The 15,597-nt window shown below is 41.1% G+C and overlaps 1 protein-coding gene across 2 annotated transcripts in view; it reads right to left on the bottom strand.

Annotated features, from left to right (window-relative positions):
• Positions 1-15,597, bottom strand: part of Ophn1 (oligophrenin 1) — a 317,724-nt gene that overhangs the window by 296,924 nt on the left and 5,203 nt on the right. The window contains exon 3 of one of the 2 annotated variants that reach the window (XM_021152891.1): positions 3,267-3,576. The exons of the other annotated variant lie outside the window; for it this stretch is intronic. Within the exon in view, the coding sequence (XP_021008550.1) occupies positions 3,482-3,576 (95 nt within the window). The 3' untranslated portion in view covers positions 3,267-3,481. Of the gene's footprint in view, positions 1-3,266; positions 3,577-15,597 lie in introns of those variants that run through there. 2 annotated transcript variants of the gene reach the window in all.

The raw sequence follows: 15,597 nt of genomic DNA on the forward strand, positions 1-15,597 counted from the left end.
GAAGAGAAGAGAAAAGAAAAGAAAAGAAAAGAAAAGAAAAGAAAAGAAAAGAAAAGAAAAGAAAAGAAAAGAAAAGAAAAGAAAAGAAAAGAACTTTATACTAGAGAACCATTGAACTATTGTGATTTTGAGTGGGCATCTGAGAAAGCAAAACTCCTAGATCAGAACTGAGAACTGACACTGTGTTATACCCCAGGGTGGGAACTAAGAAAACAACCCTTTGCCCATTCAAGTGGCAAGTCACCTCAGAGTGCCATCTGGATACCAAGCATTCATACAGTATGAGGAAGTAGGCTATTTCCAGAAGCACTTCCTTGCACACCTCACTACACAAGCCCAGCCAACGCCAGACACAGTCAAGGAATGAGATGCCTTGCCAGAGCCAACCACAGCCAATCAGCATTGCTCTGTTTATTTCAGTCTTGTGAGTGCTACTGTTTCCCGGATTCAATGAACTAATTCTGCCATCTGCCACACCAACCATTGAATATATCAAATCAAAGGGGTGGGCTTATGCATTATGATTATTTTCTTTAAAAAGTAGATATTATTATAAAAATGAGTGTTGGGTAAGATGCTGACCCCTGCTTTAGTACAGAGAGAGACAAAGGAGCTCCCCATCTTCCTTTAGTTCTAGAACTTTCAATAAAGAGCAAACGAGGAACAATGCAAGACTACAGAGTTTCCCTCCACCAATTATCTTCAAAGGAAAACTTTACAGAGCATTTCAAAGCTAATGACAGCAATGGTACATTTCTCTTTTTTTGCCAGGAGGATGAGAGAATTTTTCATTAACATTTTTCTAGATTTTTGTCTTGTTCTTGCTACATAGTGCTGGCTGGACTGAAACTCACTATGTAGCCCAGACTGGCCTCCAACTTGATGCAATCCTCTAGCCTCTCTGGTGCTAGAACTGTAGCCATGAACCACCATACCTGGCTTTAAACACCAGGATATTAAGAAAATTGCATGCAATGGATTCAGGCATAAAAGACAAAGCACTATCATTTGTGAGAAAATTAATGGAACTGGAGGACAGACAGTATACTGCATGAAATAAGTCATGAACAGGAAAATGAACACAGCAGGTTCTTGTTTATCTGTGAAAGCGAAAAAGTTTACCTCAAACTGAAGGAGGCAGAATACCAAGTACTAGAGACTGAAAGGGGATAAGGGGAAGGAAAATGGAGGGAAATCAAATGATGGGCACCAAAATATAGACAAGAGCAATAAGTGTTGTTCTACAGAATATTAGGGTGACTAAAGTTCACAATGTAATTATATATGTTATAAAGAACTCGAGAAAGAACTTAGTGTCTACAAATATCAAACATTGTAAGACAATGAAACTTACTGTTATTTGATCAGTGTGTATTGTATCTATGGAGTGAACTATCACACTGTAGCCCATAATAGAGTTACTACATGTTAATTAAAAAGAAAAAATGAACATTATGTTATTAACTCTTGCTTGGCTCATAAACGCAGATGCATGTCATGAGAAACCTGTGTAACACAACTGATCAGAAATTTCCAGAATAGCCAGAGGCTACTGGAGGTCCACACATTACCAAGAAGAGTTAACTCCTTAAAGAACACACACACACACACACACACACACACACACACACACACACACTTCAAAATTCTCCCTGGAATGAAGACCAACCAAGCAAGTGCTGCCTTGCCCAGTGGGCAACTGAATGCTTTAATCAGCCAGATCTTGCTGGACTTGTTAGACCTGACCCAAAAGCAACAATTGCCTCAGTAATGGTGCCAGGCATAGGCTAGCTAGTACAAAGCTGCCTACTGCAGTGGAAATCCCTATAATGGGGCACTGCTACAAAACCATGCCAATTATCCCCCTACTGCCAAGGAAGCAGGAACTGATTGAAGGCACATGGGTAAGAGGGAAGCAAAGGAATAGCCCTAAATCCCTCTCTCCTTGCAGCTACTTGTGACCTCTTTGAATGGATGCTGCCTGTCATGTGACAGTGATGGATCTGAAAGACTTGATTGAAATCACTGTTTGAAGTGAAGCAGATAAATTGTCGGTTGGCTAAGAGAGCAAATGAAAAACCAAGGCACAGTAAGGCAAGGTACCTGAAGGGGCTCCTAGGGTCTTGCATCAAGGGGAAGCTTAGGACCCTGATAGGGGTGCTGGAAGTGTGCAAGCTCCATAAGGAGATGGTAATAGGAGACTGGGCTCAAGGAGCAGAAGACTGAGAGTGAAGGAAGGTCAGAGAGACCTGAGGGAATCAAGCAACTGCAATAACAAGGTATACAGGACAGAGACAAAGATGTCACAGATCCAAACAAGGCATGACAGCTGACTCCTAACACTGGGTGACTTAGAAGGAAAAAAAAATAATAGAGCCCTCAGAATCCCAATTAGGGTTCACAGCCCAGACTGCTGCCTTGAGTAACTCTGAGCAAATGACTGGACTTCAATTTCATCATCAATAAAACAGGAACTTTTGCGTGCTCTGGGTTACTTTACCTGTGCAACAACATAATGTCCTGCCTGACTAACTCATGGGACTCTAAGATGGTAGGTGAAACTCTGCTGAACTGAAAAATACTATAAAGAAAGTAGGCTTTGTGCAGTGCTGGTGATAGCACGCGGGGCCTCATGCATGCTAGGCTTGTGCTCCACCACCGAACTACATCCCAACACCCTGATATCTTTAGTTTTATGAGTCACTGTTATGTATGGCATCAGTATAGCTACAAGTTCATCTAAAGATATAACTGATTTCAACCAATATATGTCAGTCCCCAAACACTGAACAGTTTGCACACTGTGGAAGTGCAAAAAGAAAAAACAAACAAACAAACAAAAGAAACCTGATACTGACTAGTGCAGCAATCCCAAAGACATACTGAAGAAGTTCACAAAGCATTAGCTTCCCCATCTATGAACTGCAGGCAATAACACTTCCTTCACAGATTAAGTAAAAGAATGCATGTGAAATGAACTTATCAGGAAGAAGGAATTCACTGGGTAGGTAAGGAAGTGGGAGAGGATCTGGGAGGAGTTAGGGGCAAGAAAAAGAATATGTCAAAATACCCTGTATGAATTTCTCAAGGAATAAATAAAGACATCACTTAAAGAAAAGACCTCATATAGTATAAAGTTCTTTGCAAATGGTAGTTTACACTCTGATCTACATTAAAATCCACATGCAGGATCACTCACACACAAACACACCCCCTTACCTTGTTACCCAAAACAAACATTGATATACTTAAACTCTAACTGGACTATATTACAATTATTTATTCCTCGTTTACAGATTGAGGGTGGTCAGTTATAAAAGCTCTCTTGATCATCTATTACACCAGGTTCTGTCATACAAAAATCAACAACAAAAACAAAAACAAAATCAAAAAACAAACAAAAAACCCTACAGCTTTAATATCTTCAGATTCACTGAACCTTCTCCTACTTCATTCCAGCAGATCTGTAAAATGTGTGGTGTTATGAAGATATGCAGTATGCAGTGTGCAGACCCACACTGGGGGTGCATTCTTGGCTAGAAACACTGAAGAGACTCTCACTAGGCGAAAATAATTCTGAAAGTAAAAAATGCAGCTCAGCAAACAGTGGTTGGTAAAGAACTTCCAGTGTGGACGGTCACACACAGAGCATAGCAATGGGACAAAGAGTAGGTTCAGTACTGAGTCTGTGCTTAACTGGCTCTGGGATATGTGTTGGCCTTCCCTTTCCTCATTTGAAATATGCAAGAGTTTAGTGAAATTTCACAAAGACCCTTTGCACTCTATGAGTCTATTCTGGCAAGACACTGCCCATTGGTGAAAAACTAGGGAAAGGGGCATGGGATACAGGCCTGTAATACCAGAAGAATCATGAGTTGAAATCATTACTGGGTTACCCAGTAAGACACTGTCAGAAAAGGAAGGCAAGGAAAGGGACAGGAAGGAAGAAGAACAAAGGGCAGGGGAGAGGAGGGAGTCAGGTGCAATGGCCCCTACATCCCAGCTATTCCGGATGCTACACAGGTGAAAGGATCACTAGAGATCAGTCTGGGCAATATGCTGGGGTCCTCATTTCAAAAGAAAAAAAAGGAAAGAATGAAAGTGGTTAAACAGCATCTGTTTTTTCACAAAGGAAAGGCAAACAAACTGCCAAGAAACCCCAGCTTTCTCTCCCCTTTCTTTTTACCAGGGAAACTACAAGCCCTGGCTGAGCTGCCTGCCACTTAGCATACCTAACTCACTCTTCTTTCCCATCTAGTACCAGTCACAACCATCCTGCAGAGATTGGAAAGTCAGCCTTGCACTTCTGGAGATGGCCTTGCCAGATCAGCTGAATAGGAGATGGCCATACCCGGGTTTCAAGGACAAGAGAAATTCAACAAGTCAACTCTGCAGAGACTCGCCTTACAACTCTCCTGTTTCCAAGTTTTCTGTTCTAAAGAAAATTGTAAGGGGCGACTGGCAAGCTCTTCTACAGGACTGTTGCTCACTGTCCTCTCCCATCTACCAATCATGGAGGAGTGAATTCAGCAGTAGTCTCCAGCTGTCCACAACCACGTGCATAGTACATATTTTTTCCACTCACAGAGAAAGGCATTTCCATGACAGCCTGGCTCTGGAAAGAGATTTGGAAGCTGAAGTGTGGCCCTCCTGCTTCTGGGTAGTCCTTAATGAAAACCTTTCGCCAAAGAACGGCCTTTTGTGAAGTTCCTAATATGGTGTTGTACTGTTGGACCTACTGCTGGCCACTTGTGAGAAATTCCATGCTGCTCTAGGACAAAAATAATGTAGGGAGGGGAGAGAAATTTGTCACCCGTGAGTAATGCCACACATTTCCCAGTGTATACTCCCCGCTACTCAAAAAGCAGCTGTTTGCATTAAGTAGATAGATGAGCAGAGAGGATGGGGGTTCACTAGCACTGCCCAACCAGCTGTTCCAGACTCCTAGAGAAGGGACAAAAAGGGCTGTTGTCACATCACAAGGCTATAGTACCGTTCTTCTATAACGAAACACCATCAGATGCTAATTAGGGTGAAGTGAGACTTGCTTAACTGGGAAAACACCTGATCTCAGTCATGATACAGGCAAGGAATAAAGGAGAACGGTCCACTAATACAGCATCTCCCTCCCAACCGGTCATTTCAAACAAACACACTCGTGGCCCCAACAAAGGACATCCAGACAGATTGAAGCAAGAGACCTGCATCAGAGTCTTCAGAGTGCCTGAAATTGAAACCAGAGAATCCCATGCTAGTCCCAAATTGGGCTCTAGTTCCTGGTCACTGAAGGAGTAATTCTCTCTTTTGGCTTCCTTCCCCTGGATATACAGTCAATGCTACACATGTGAATCTTTCAAAAAAAAAAAAACTTGCAAGTCTGATTCAAGGGAGAACTGAAGGGAGGTCTAAATTTAATAGAGAAGCACTTCTGTTTTTTCCAAACACAGCTCAAAGATACTACTTATATAGCATAAAATTCACCCAATGTACAAGTCGGTGAGTTTTAGTATAGTCACAGAGCTGTACAACCACCATCATACTGTAATTAAGAAGTGTTCACCACTCCAAACAAGATATTCCTCACCCATTGGCAATCACAATACATATTAACCGTCCAACTCTGAGCAAACACTAGCATGCTAATACTCTAGTAGGCTGCCTTTCTGAATAGTAAAGGAATCATAAACAATGTCTTTTATAAATGGCTTTCCATTGTACACTTATTCAACTCTCAGTTAATGGACATTTAGGTTATTTCCCACTTTGGTCATTATAGATATTAATTCTACTGTGTGTGTGTGTGTGTGTGTGTGTGTGTGTGTGTGTGTGTGTCTGTGTCTGTGTCTGTGTCTGTGCCTGTGTATGGTGTGTATGTGTCTGTAGATACAGAGAGATAGACAGATAATAAAATAGAATAGTTCATTTATGGGTCAATTGCTTAACCATTTTTGAAGAACTAACAAAGACTAGCAGCTAAACTTTCCAAGTAGCTAAAACATGCTATTTACCCAACAATAAATAGGGGGAGGGGGCAAATTCTCCAATAATATTTTGTTTTGTTATTATAGCCATCCTAGTGAATAAGGTATGATATCTTATTGTGTTTTTTACTTGCATTTCCTCCAAAGAATGATTTTAAGCCAAGCTCCAGGGTACAAAAGTAACATAGCAGTAGATTCTTTACTTCTACTATGTGGGTTTCAGGGACAGAATGCAGGTCGTCTTGACAACAAACACCCTTTCCTACTGAGCCATCTCACGACTCTCAACTGCTCATACTTTTGTTTGTCTGTGTTGCCGTTTGTTTCCATTTTTATTATTTATTTGTTTGTTTGTACTGTGTGTGTGTGTGTGTGTGTGTGTGTATGTGTGTGTATGCCTGAGTGCACACATGACACAGCATGCACATGGTGGCCAGAGGAATACTTATAGCTATGGCTCTGTTCACTCCTTTCCTAACATGGGTCCTGGAGATGGAAATCCAGTAGTCGAGCTTGGTGTTAAGTATCTCCACCTCTTGCCTGCACCTATTTTGTCTTTGTTGTCACTGGTGCTGTTGTTGTTCTTTTGTTTAAGATGATAGAATCTCTAATAACCTGGGATCCTTGAATGAACTATGTGTCTGAGAATGGCCCTGAGCTCTTTACCCTCCAGCCTCAGCCTCCTGAGTGCAAGTGGGTACCACCGTCCATGGCTACTTCCATCATTTCTAATTGGATTCTTTTTGTTGCTGTTGTCATCATAACAAATATATCCATTTTAGCCCAGTGGTGGTGACACATGCCTTTAGTGCCAGCACTTGGGAGGCAGAGGCAGGCGGATCTCTGAATCTGAGGCCAGCCTGGTCTACAGAGTGAGTTCCAGGAATGCTAGGGCTATACAGAGAAACCCTGTCTCAGAAAAGTAAAAAAGAAAGAGAAAGAAAGACAGAAAGAATGAAAACAGCATTGTCTTTTAAAAAAATAGAAAACGGCTTTTCTTTCATACACTGTATTCTGATTATGTTCCCCATCCCCCGCCAACTCATCCCAGATCCTCCCATTTCTCCACCATCCCAAATCCACACCCTTCCTTTCTCTCGTTAGAAAACAAAGTCATCTAAAAAAAATAAGAAAATAAGATACAATAAAAGCAAAGGAGAAAAGGACAAAACAAAACAAACTGGGGGGGGGGGGAAAGGAGCCAAAGAAAAAGCATAAGAATCACAAGCAGATGGTGAGACACACACACACACACACACCTCCAAAATTACCATTGAATCTGCTTTGTGTTGGCCATCTGCTGCTGGTCATTGGACTGACTTTAACTGTGGTTTGTATGCCCAGTGATACTCCACCAGAGAAAACCCTTTGTTCCTTTTCAAACTGTTATTAATTGGAAATAGTTTCTGGTTTAAGGACAGAGTATGTGTCTATTTCTCCTCCTAGCCCTGAGATCCTATCTGGCTTAGCCTTGTTCATGCTGCCAGTCTCTGAGTTCAAATGTGTGTCAGACCTATTGTCTAGAGGCCTTGTTTCCTTCATGCCTTCCATCTTAAATCAGAGCTTTAATCTTTTTCGATGATATTTTGGGGGGTGGAGGTAGGAATCAAACCCAGGGCCTTGCTCATGCTAGGCAGGCCCTCTTACTGCTTTACTTTATCCACAGCTCTCAGTGATGCTTTCTAAGTTTCAGAGTAAAGGCACTAGAATGTTTTCAATATATTTGTAATTAAGCCGCCAAGATGGCTTAGTGTATAATGTCATTTACTGTCGGGCCTAAAGACCTGAGTTCAGTCCCCAAGACACACATGGTAGAAGGCCAGACCTGACTTGCACATCTTGTCCTCTGACTTCTGTGTGCATGCACACACGTAAACACGTAGATTAATGAATGTCATTTTTTTTTTACATTTTCACTTATAAAGCTTTTATTCTTTTGGTGCTATTGTAAGTGTTTTTTTCTTAACTCAAATTCAGATAAGTCAACATAGAGAAATACAGTTGGTTTTTTTTTATACTGAATGTATGTCCTACAACTCTGCAATATTTACTAACTTGAGTAACCGTCTGCAAATTCCCTAGACTTTTCTACACCCCAGTGGTTCTCAATCTGTGGGGGAGACCCTTTCGGGGTTGAATGACCCTTCCACAGAGGTCACTTTTAAGACCATCAGAAAACACAGATACTTACATTACAATTCTTAACAGTAGCAAAACAGTTATAAAATAGCAATGAAAATAATGTTATGGTTGGAGGTCACCACAACATGAGGAACTGTATTAAAAGGCTGCAGCATTATGAAGGTTGAGAACCGCTGCACTACACAGAATCATGTCCTATGATGAGACAGATAGCTTTAGCACTTCTTCCATCTGCAGTCTTATTTACTTCTCCTGCCCCACTGCCCTGTCTAATTAGAATAATGATATGGCATATCATACAGGTTGGAACTCTCAATTATTGCTTTCATGTTTTGGGTCAAGCGCTTCCTTGCCCTGCCTAACACCGAAGTCTCAGGTAGCTGTGGTGTTAACACCCTGTAAGTAGTGCTGTTCTCAGCAAGCCAACTATGCCAGGTGCAGTCTAAAGCAGCCCCAAGAAGGAACCTTTTCTAGTGGACTGCCTTCAAAGGTAATTAAACATGGCGAGGCTCTGGCTATGAGACTTTTTGAGGAGCCAAAATCCTGCTTTACCCCTTAAGATGCTGCAAGGCTACAACTGTTAGTAAGCTTTCATTTTCTACACTATACCAAATCTAAGGAGGAAGAGCAATGTGGGCTACAACACAGCTGTTAAAGAGATCCGGCAGCTTTTCTTCAACAAACCACTGCATATTATTTTTACCTTTAATAAATATCTATGGCTCTAAAATTTTTATTTAACCTTGTCTGTGCAAGGACAGTGTCTATTTGCTTTTAGACAGTGTCTACAGTCCATTCAGGGGCGATTTTTTTTTTTGATAAGCTAGGATCTTACCATGTAGCCTAAGTTGGCCTCAAACTTAATAGTCCCCAAGTGCTGAGATTACAGGCATACACCTTGATACCTGGTCTCAACCACAAATAAAACTGAAGAAAGCTTGTCCCAAAGAGACCAATGCCTTCCTATGATAGAATCCATTCCTACAGAAAAAGAAATTGAAAGAAGTACTGAAATAGAGTCCTCTTTTAAAGGACAGACAAACTATTGGCACTGCTTGCCTCTAGGGTGAAAAAATGGGGAAGTACAACTCAGAAGGAGGAAAAGGAGGGCATGGTGGCGCGTGGTATGGTACCATGGATCTGCAATCTCAACACTTCAGAAACTGAAGCAAGGGAAACAGAAGTCGGAGGCCAGGGATTATACAGATGGCTCTGTTATTAAAGTGCTAGTCACACAAGCCTGAGGGCCTGAGTTTGGATCTCCAGCACTCACATCTAAGGGGACAGGGAGAGAAGGACCCCTCAAAGTCATCAGCCAGACAGCCTATCGAAATTGGTGAAGATCAAGTCCAGTGGGAGACCCTATCTCAAAAACTAAGGTGGAGTCCAGTGAGACAGCTCAGTGAATAAACACACGAGCTGCCAGGAGTGACGATCTGAGTTCACACCTCGGGCCCCAACTGGTAGAAGGAGAAAATGGAGTCCGGAAATTGTCCTCTGATATTCTCATGTGCACTGTGGCCTGCTCATGCTCACACACAGTCACACATACACACCAAATAAATTAAAATATGATAATTTTAAAAATAAGGTCGATATACACACAAACAAGTGCACAATCATACATGTGCACACACATACACACACGCACACAGACGAGCAAAAGACAAAATATTTTAAAAGTTGACAGCCAGCCTGGTCTACATAGTATGTCATTGTCTCTAAATACCAAAAGGAAAAAAAAAAAAAAAAGAATTACTAATGGCTTGTTCCTTACCACGGCTGTTACCAAAGTGCTGAAGCACAGGGCTGTTTGACTTGGGTACTCTTTCTCTTCGTTCCTGCTTCTTTTTGCCAATAGATAATACATTGTCATAGTCAAGTTCCTTTTTCTTACCCCACAAATCTGAACCTCAAAAGATATGACAGACTATATTTCACCCTGAACTTCCTCTTTGTACTCCTTCTCAAAACTGCAACAAGATAAAGAGATGACTAGATATTTAGTGGGTGCTCCAAGAGAGCATAATCTATAGCAGGGCTGTCCTGGCACACAGTAGGTGATTAGTAAATCTTTCTTGAATTAAACTGAATTGCCTTTACAATGCCCAAGGTCTAGGACTTGATGTAAGCCTCATAAGGACCCTCTGACTAGAAAAAAAATCAACTTGATATTTCCAGGGGACACCCCTGGAAAACTGTGTATCTTTCCAGATCCTCGTGAGCTTTTAGGAAAATTCTGTGGTGCTGATTAGAGGAACAGATGCCAGATTAAACAAATGGTTTAGGCTATGTTGGAAAATAATTTTCCTTCACCATCCTAAAACCCGACTGGAAAACTTTCCTTAATAGGCAAGTCGTCAAGCTAAAATCATTAGCACCCTATGGCAGCACTAGTCCCCCAACCCTGATAACATCATCTCTTATAAATTGTTCCATTTTGCCATCCTAGTTCCCACAGTGCCTCAGTCTACTCTGCAATGTAAGTCTTCCAAAGGCTTCCAAGGAAGAACATGGTAATATAGCTGCATTAAATCCCACTCCGTGCGGCTTCCCAGCTACTAAAAGCAGTCCCACATCACACAGCAGTAAACTGATCAATTTACTCTGGGGATCTAAAACATCTCCATATGCTCAATGGCACTGAGCATAATGACAGGTGAACTTCTGACTAAGAACATATATCACTCTCCCACTGTGTATCAAAGCACTATACCCACCTCCACAGAGACTCCCTAATCATGGTTATTCTGGGCAGAACTGAAACAAGTTCACAGTCAAACAGGCCAGTGTGATTCAAGTTGTCTATCCATGACAGATGCATTAGTTTTGTTTTATCTATGGCGCTACTCTCGTAGAGTCAAGATGCATTTGCTTGATTTTGACAGAATCACTAAATACTGAGCAACAGTAATCGGAAAAAAAAAGAATGCTAATCCCACAAAAAACCCCTCCTGATCAATGAGTACACCCTTAAGTCTATAAATGAGAAAATTGATACTCAAAAGTCAAAGATTTGCTCAAGATCACACAGAGAGCTATCTAGTAGCAGGCTTGGAAGCAGCCTATTCTGCAATGGAAGCAATACATAAATCATAAACTGAAAAGATGCCCAAAGGTAACCTTGGTATAAACATGTAAAATGCTTGTCTGTAAATGTATATGGAAAAAAAAAACAGTAACTAACTCTCAAAACAAAATAAAAGCATAGACTGTGAGAACGAAATTTTCTTTTAAAATATTAAGGCTACAATATCAAATTACATAAATGATACTACAATCACTTTACAGACTTCATGTACATTTTTGATACAGAATGCATCCGTGACAGTCAGTGTTAACTGTCAACTTGACAGACTCTAGAATCCCTGGGAAATGGGCTTCTGGAATGCCAGTGATGAGTTATCTTGATTCCGTTAACTGATTCAGAAAGATTCCTCTTAATTGTAGGCAGAAGCATCCGTGGGCAGGGGATCCAGGACTGTACAGCTGGAGACAAGGAACTGAACAGCAGCAAGCCTTCATCGCTCTCTGTTTCTGACTATGAATGCAATATGACCTGTTGCTTCAATGTCCCAATGCCTTGACTACCCCGACATGATGGATTATGCCAGAGCTAGAAAGAACTCGTTCTCCCTTAAGCTGATTTGGTCACCATATTTTATCACAGCAATATGAGAGGAATAACACAGCATCTTTGAATTTGTTTCTTGAAACAAGGTCTCATGTAACCTAGGGTGGCTTCAAATTATGCATAGCCAAGGATGCCTTTGAGTTCTTTATATGCCTGCCTCCACCTCACTAGAACTGAGATTACATCTTTGTATCACCACCCCAGGCTAGATTCATTCATTTATGTATGTTTTTCTACGACAGGGACTCATGGATCACAAGCTGGCCTCAAACTCACTATGTAGCTGAGGATGACCTTGAATTCCTGACCCTCCTGCCACCAACTTCTGAGTGCCGGGATGACAGGTATAAGCAACCATATCCAGCTATTTCGGATCCTTTAAAACATTACTTTCATTAATCCAACATATGTGTGACAGTTATGTGTGTTTTCTGGCATCTGTTTTATACATATATGGTACTATTCTTAGCTTTGAAACACTAAATTTTGTTTTATTTTTGTTTACTGTCATGTACACTAAAATTTTTGTGAAAATTGATGTACATATGAATTGCATAATTAGTCTAATCATTCTTTCTGAAATTGTTAAACTATAGCACATAATGGAGTTTTAGAAGTAGAATCGACATAGCTATAGAGCTATATAGAAGCCCTACTCCTTTCCCCATTTTTATTGAAACAAAACCGAATCATACCCAAGTATCTGGGTACTTTGTCTAGGATCCTTTGCCATTATACTGCAATCCTCCTTCTGCTAAATCAGTTTCTAGTCCTTGAAAAACTTTCTCCCTGAAGAAGGTCATGCTCCATTTCCCTAGCATTTAAGAGGCCAAGATTTTCTGGCTAGTAAATCTAGACTACAATCCATTCAAACCAGCCTACAAAGAACATTTGATCGACATAGCTGGAGACATAGCTTAGTGGCAGAGCAATTCTCTAGCATGCGTGAGGCCCTAGGTTCAATTTGTAACACTGAATAAAAGAGAAAGAAAAGCATTTTCTTTAGTTAAAGACAGTGTATGTGGGTGTTAGGGCACATACCTATAATCCCAGAATTTAGGAAGACTGCTACAAGTTCAAGGCCAGCATGGGTTATATAGCAAGACTCTGTCACACCAAAATAGAAAAAAAAAAAAAAAAACACCAGAAACATGAACATTTAAAAACAATTAACTAAGGGTGTACTAGGGTCTTTGGAAGGTGGAGAGACTATTAGATTTCCCCCTAGACGCCGCAGCCCTATTAACACACTTCTAGCCACTTCGTCCTTCTTTCTTCTCTCCTTTGAGCCTGGGATCCTTGAATCCACAGCAGACATAATTTATTGCATACCAAATAAAATTTACTAGTAAATGTGAGATGTGACATTGCAGCCTACCAATAATTCCAGTTGCTCCATTGCCAGCAATTGTCCACTTAATTGAAATGGCTTCACCAACAGTCTGCAAACTGCAGCTGGTAAAAACAAGCCCCACTTACTATTTTTATATGTCACCCTCCCATGGCAGCACTAAAAATTGTTTTCATATTTCTAGGGAAGTTCTCTTTTGATACATTGTTTTAGGCACAGGATCTCCGGGTTACAGCCCAGGATGCCCTACAATCCACCGTGTCCCAGGTTTGCTTTGAACTCTCCATTTTCCTGCCTGTACCTCCTGAGTGCCAGGTTAGAAGCACATGCCACCACTACCTAGATTTGTAATGCCTGAGAACACTCTAAGGAATAAAGTACCATGACGTGTGAAAAGGGGTTGAAAAATCACAGTTCAATGTTAATGAGGTTTCCCAAAATGCTTAGTTCACTGACCCTTGCTCTACGGCTGCTTTTACAGAACATCGGAGTAGTGAGTGAATGCATGGCCTTGAAACCTCAACTGTGCATAATATTATACTTTACAAGCAAGGTTTATTGATCCTGAGCTATATATAAGAAATACAGACAGGGGTGGTGATGCTGGCCTATTATTATTCCAGCACTCAGGAGGCTGAGGTGGTAGAATTTGGAGCCTAAACCCTGCCTGAGCTACACAGATCATCTCTAAAATTGGATGTGCTTGTTCACACCTGTATGCCCAGCACTCAAAAACCCAAAGCAGGAAGATTGTAAAGTTTGAAGTCAGCTTAGGCTACCTAGCATGTTCTGGGCAAGCCTGGGCTACAGAACAAGATCCTGTCTTAAAACGAAAGAGAGAGAGAGAGAGAGAGAGAGAAAGGAAGGGAGGAAAAGAGGAAGGAAGAGAAAGAAAGCAAAGCACATTAATGTCATAAATCCAGTGGAGTTTGGTGGCACGCCCTGTAATCACGGCCCTTGAGACACTTACGAAGAAAGATAATGAAGTCAAGGCCAGCCTGGGATACATAGTGGATTCAACATAAACCTGAGTTGAATTACACACTGAGACCCTGTCTAAAAATAAAAAGTCACAAATACCTGTGTGAGGGTGCTAACTCCTTACTCTTTATAATCTCTCAGTGAATCTTCCTATAAGAAAGCTAAAAACAAAAAAACAAAAACAAAACAAAACAAAAAAAAAAAAACTATGCTCCCACCTAGCAAAAACTTTCTTTTGACATAGGCTGTCCATAAAGTATACCATCTAAAAAGAGTTTTTAATTAAGGAAGCACTGGTATACAAGAAGAGCTTAGTAAGTCAAAGTGCTGCTAATTCTGGCAAGCTCCAAAGTTATTTCCTCCTTTGCTTCCTCTGTCTTCCCCCAAGAAACGAGCTCTCTTGCTAATGTCATCCAGTCATGTCCACCACCCACCTCTAAAGCTCTGAACTTTAATACCTTATGAAGCAGTAATCACTAGTCCACATCTCCACTACTAGTCTTGGAACTTCATAAGGTCAATATCCATCCGTGACTCACTCTGTGTACTCAACAGCCATGTGAACAAAGATCAGAACATAGTATATGCACAGGTATTCACTGAACTAATGGCATGTGGTCCATGAGCTATATATAGTCTACATTAAGTGTCTTGAGTTTCTGGGGGCTATAAGCAATGAGTCATATCATTTACACTGAACAATGCCTAGAGCAAATACTCAGTAACATCAAAAGATTAAAACTCTTAACATGAAACACACACACAAAAAGGAACAGGCGTGAGGAAATAGATTAGGAGGAAGGCTTGCCTGGCATGCATAAGGAACCTGTATTCTACACTCAGCACATATGCATGCACATATTCCAACACACACACACACACACTCGCACAAAGAGAGAGATACAGAGAGAAGGAGAGGATGCCAGTAAAGGCCCACAGAAAAACAGGCAAAACTGTTTAATCTGTCACAGTTATGGTGCTTTATTCTCTCTTAGTTTAAGTTATCATTGTCATATGCTCAAAAATTATAAATATGTCATATTTGGTGGGTATCAAGCACCTCTGTGCACTGACTTAAATGAACCTAATTATTTGTCCTAAGTTTGCTTTCTGATGCTGTGATAAAAACATTGGCCAGAGCAACTTGAGGAGGAAAGACTTTATTTCTGCCTGCAACTCCCAGGACCCAATTCACCACTGAGGGCAGGAACTCAAGACAGAAACCTGGGCAGGCACTGAAGCAAAGGATAATGAAGGCTGCTTTTTTTTTTTCTCCACCAGTACCAACCACCCAGAAGTGGCACTTAGGCCGGGGCCTCCTATATATCAATCAAGAAAGTATTACCACAGACCTGCCTACACACAGTCTGATGGAGGCAATCCCTCAATTGGTTTTCCCTCTTCCCACACAATTCTTGCTGTGTCAATTTGACAAAAAGAAGAAAAGAAAAGAAAAGAAAAGAAAAGGGAAGGGAAGGGAAGGGAAGGGAAGGGAAGGGAAGGGAAGG

Source organism: Mus caroli, chromosome X (assembly GCF_900094665.2).
Source record: "Mus caroli chromosome X, CAROLI_EIJ_v1.1, whole genome shotgun sequence".
NCBI classification, from domain to species: Eukaryota; Metazoa; Chordata; class Mammalia; order Rodentia; family Muridae; genus Mus; species Mus caroli.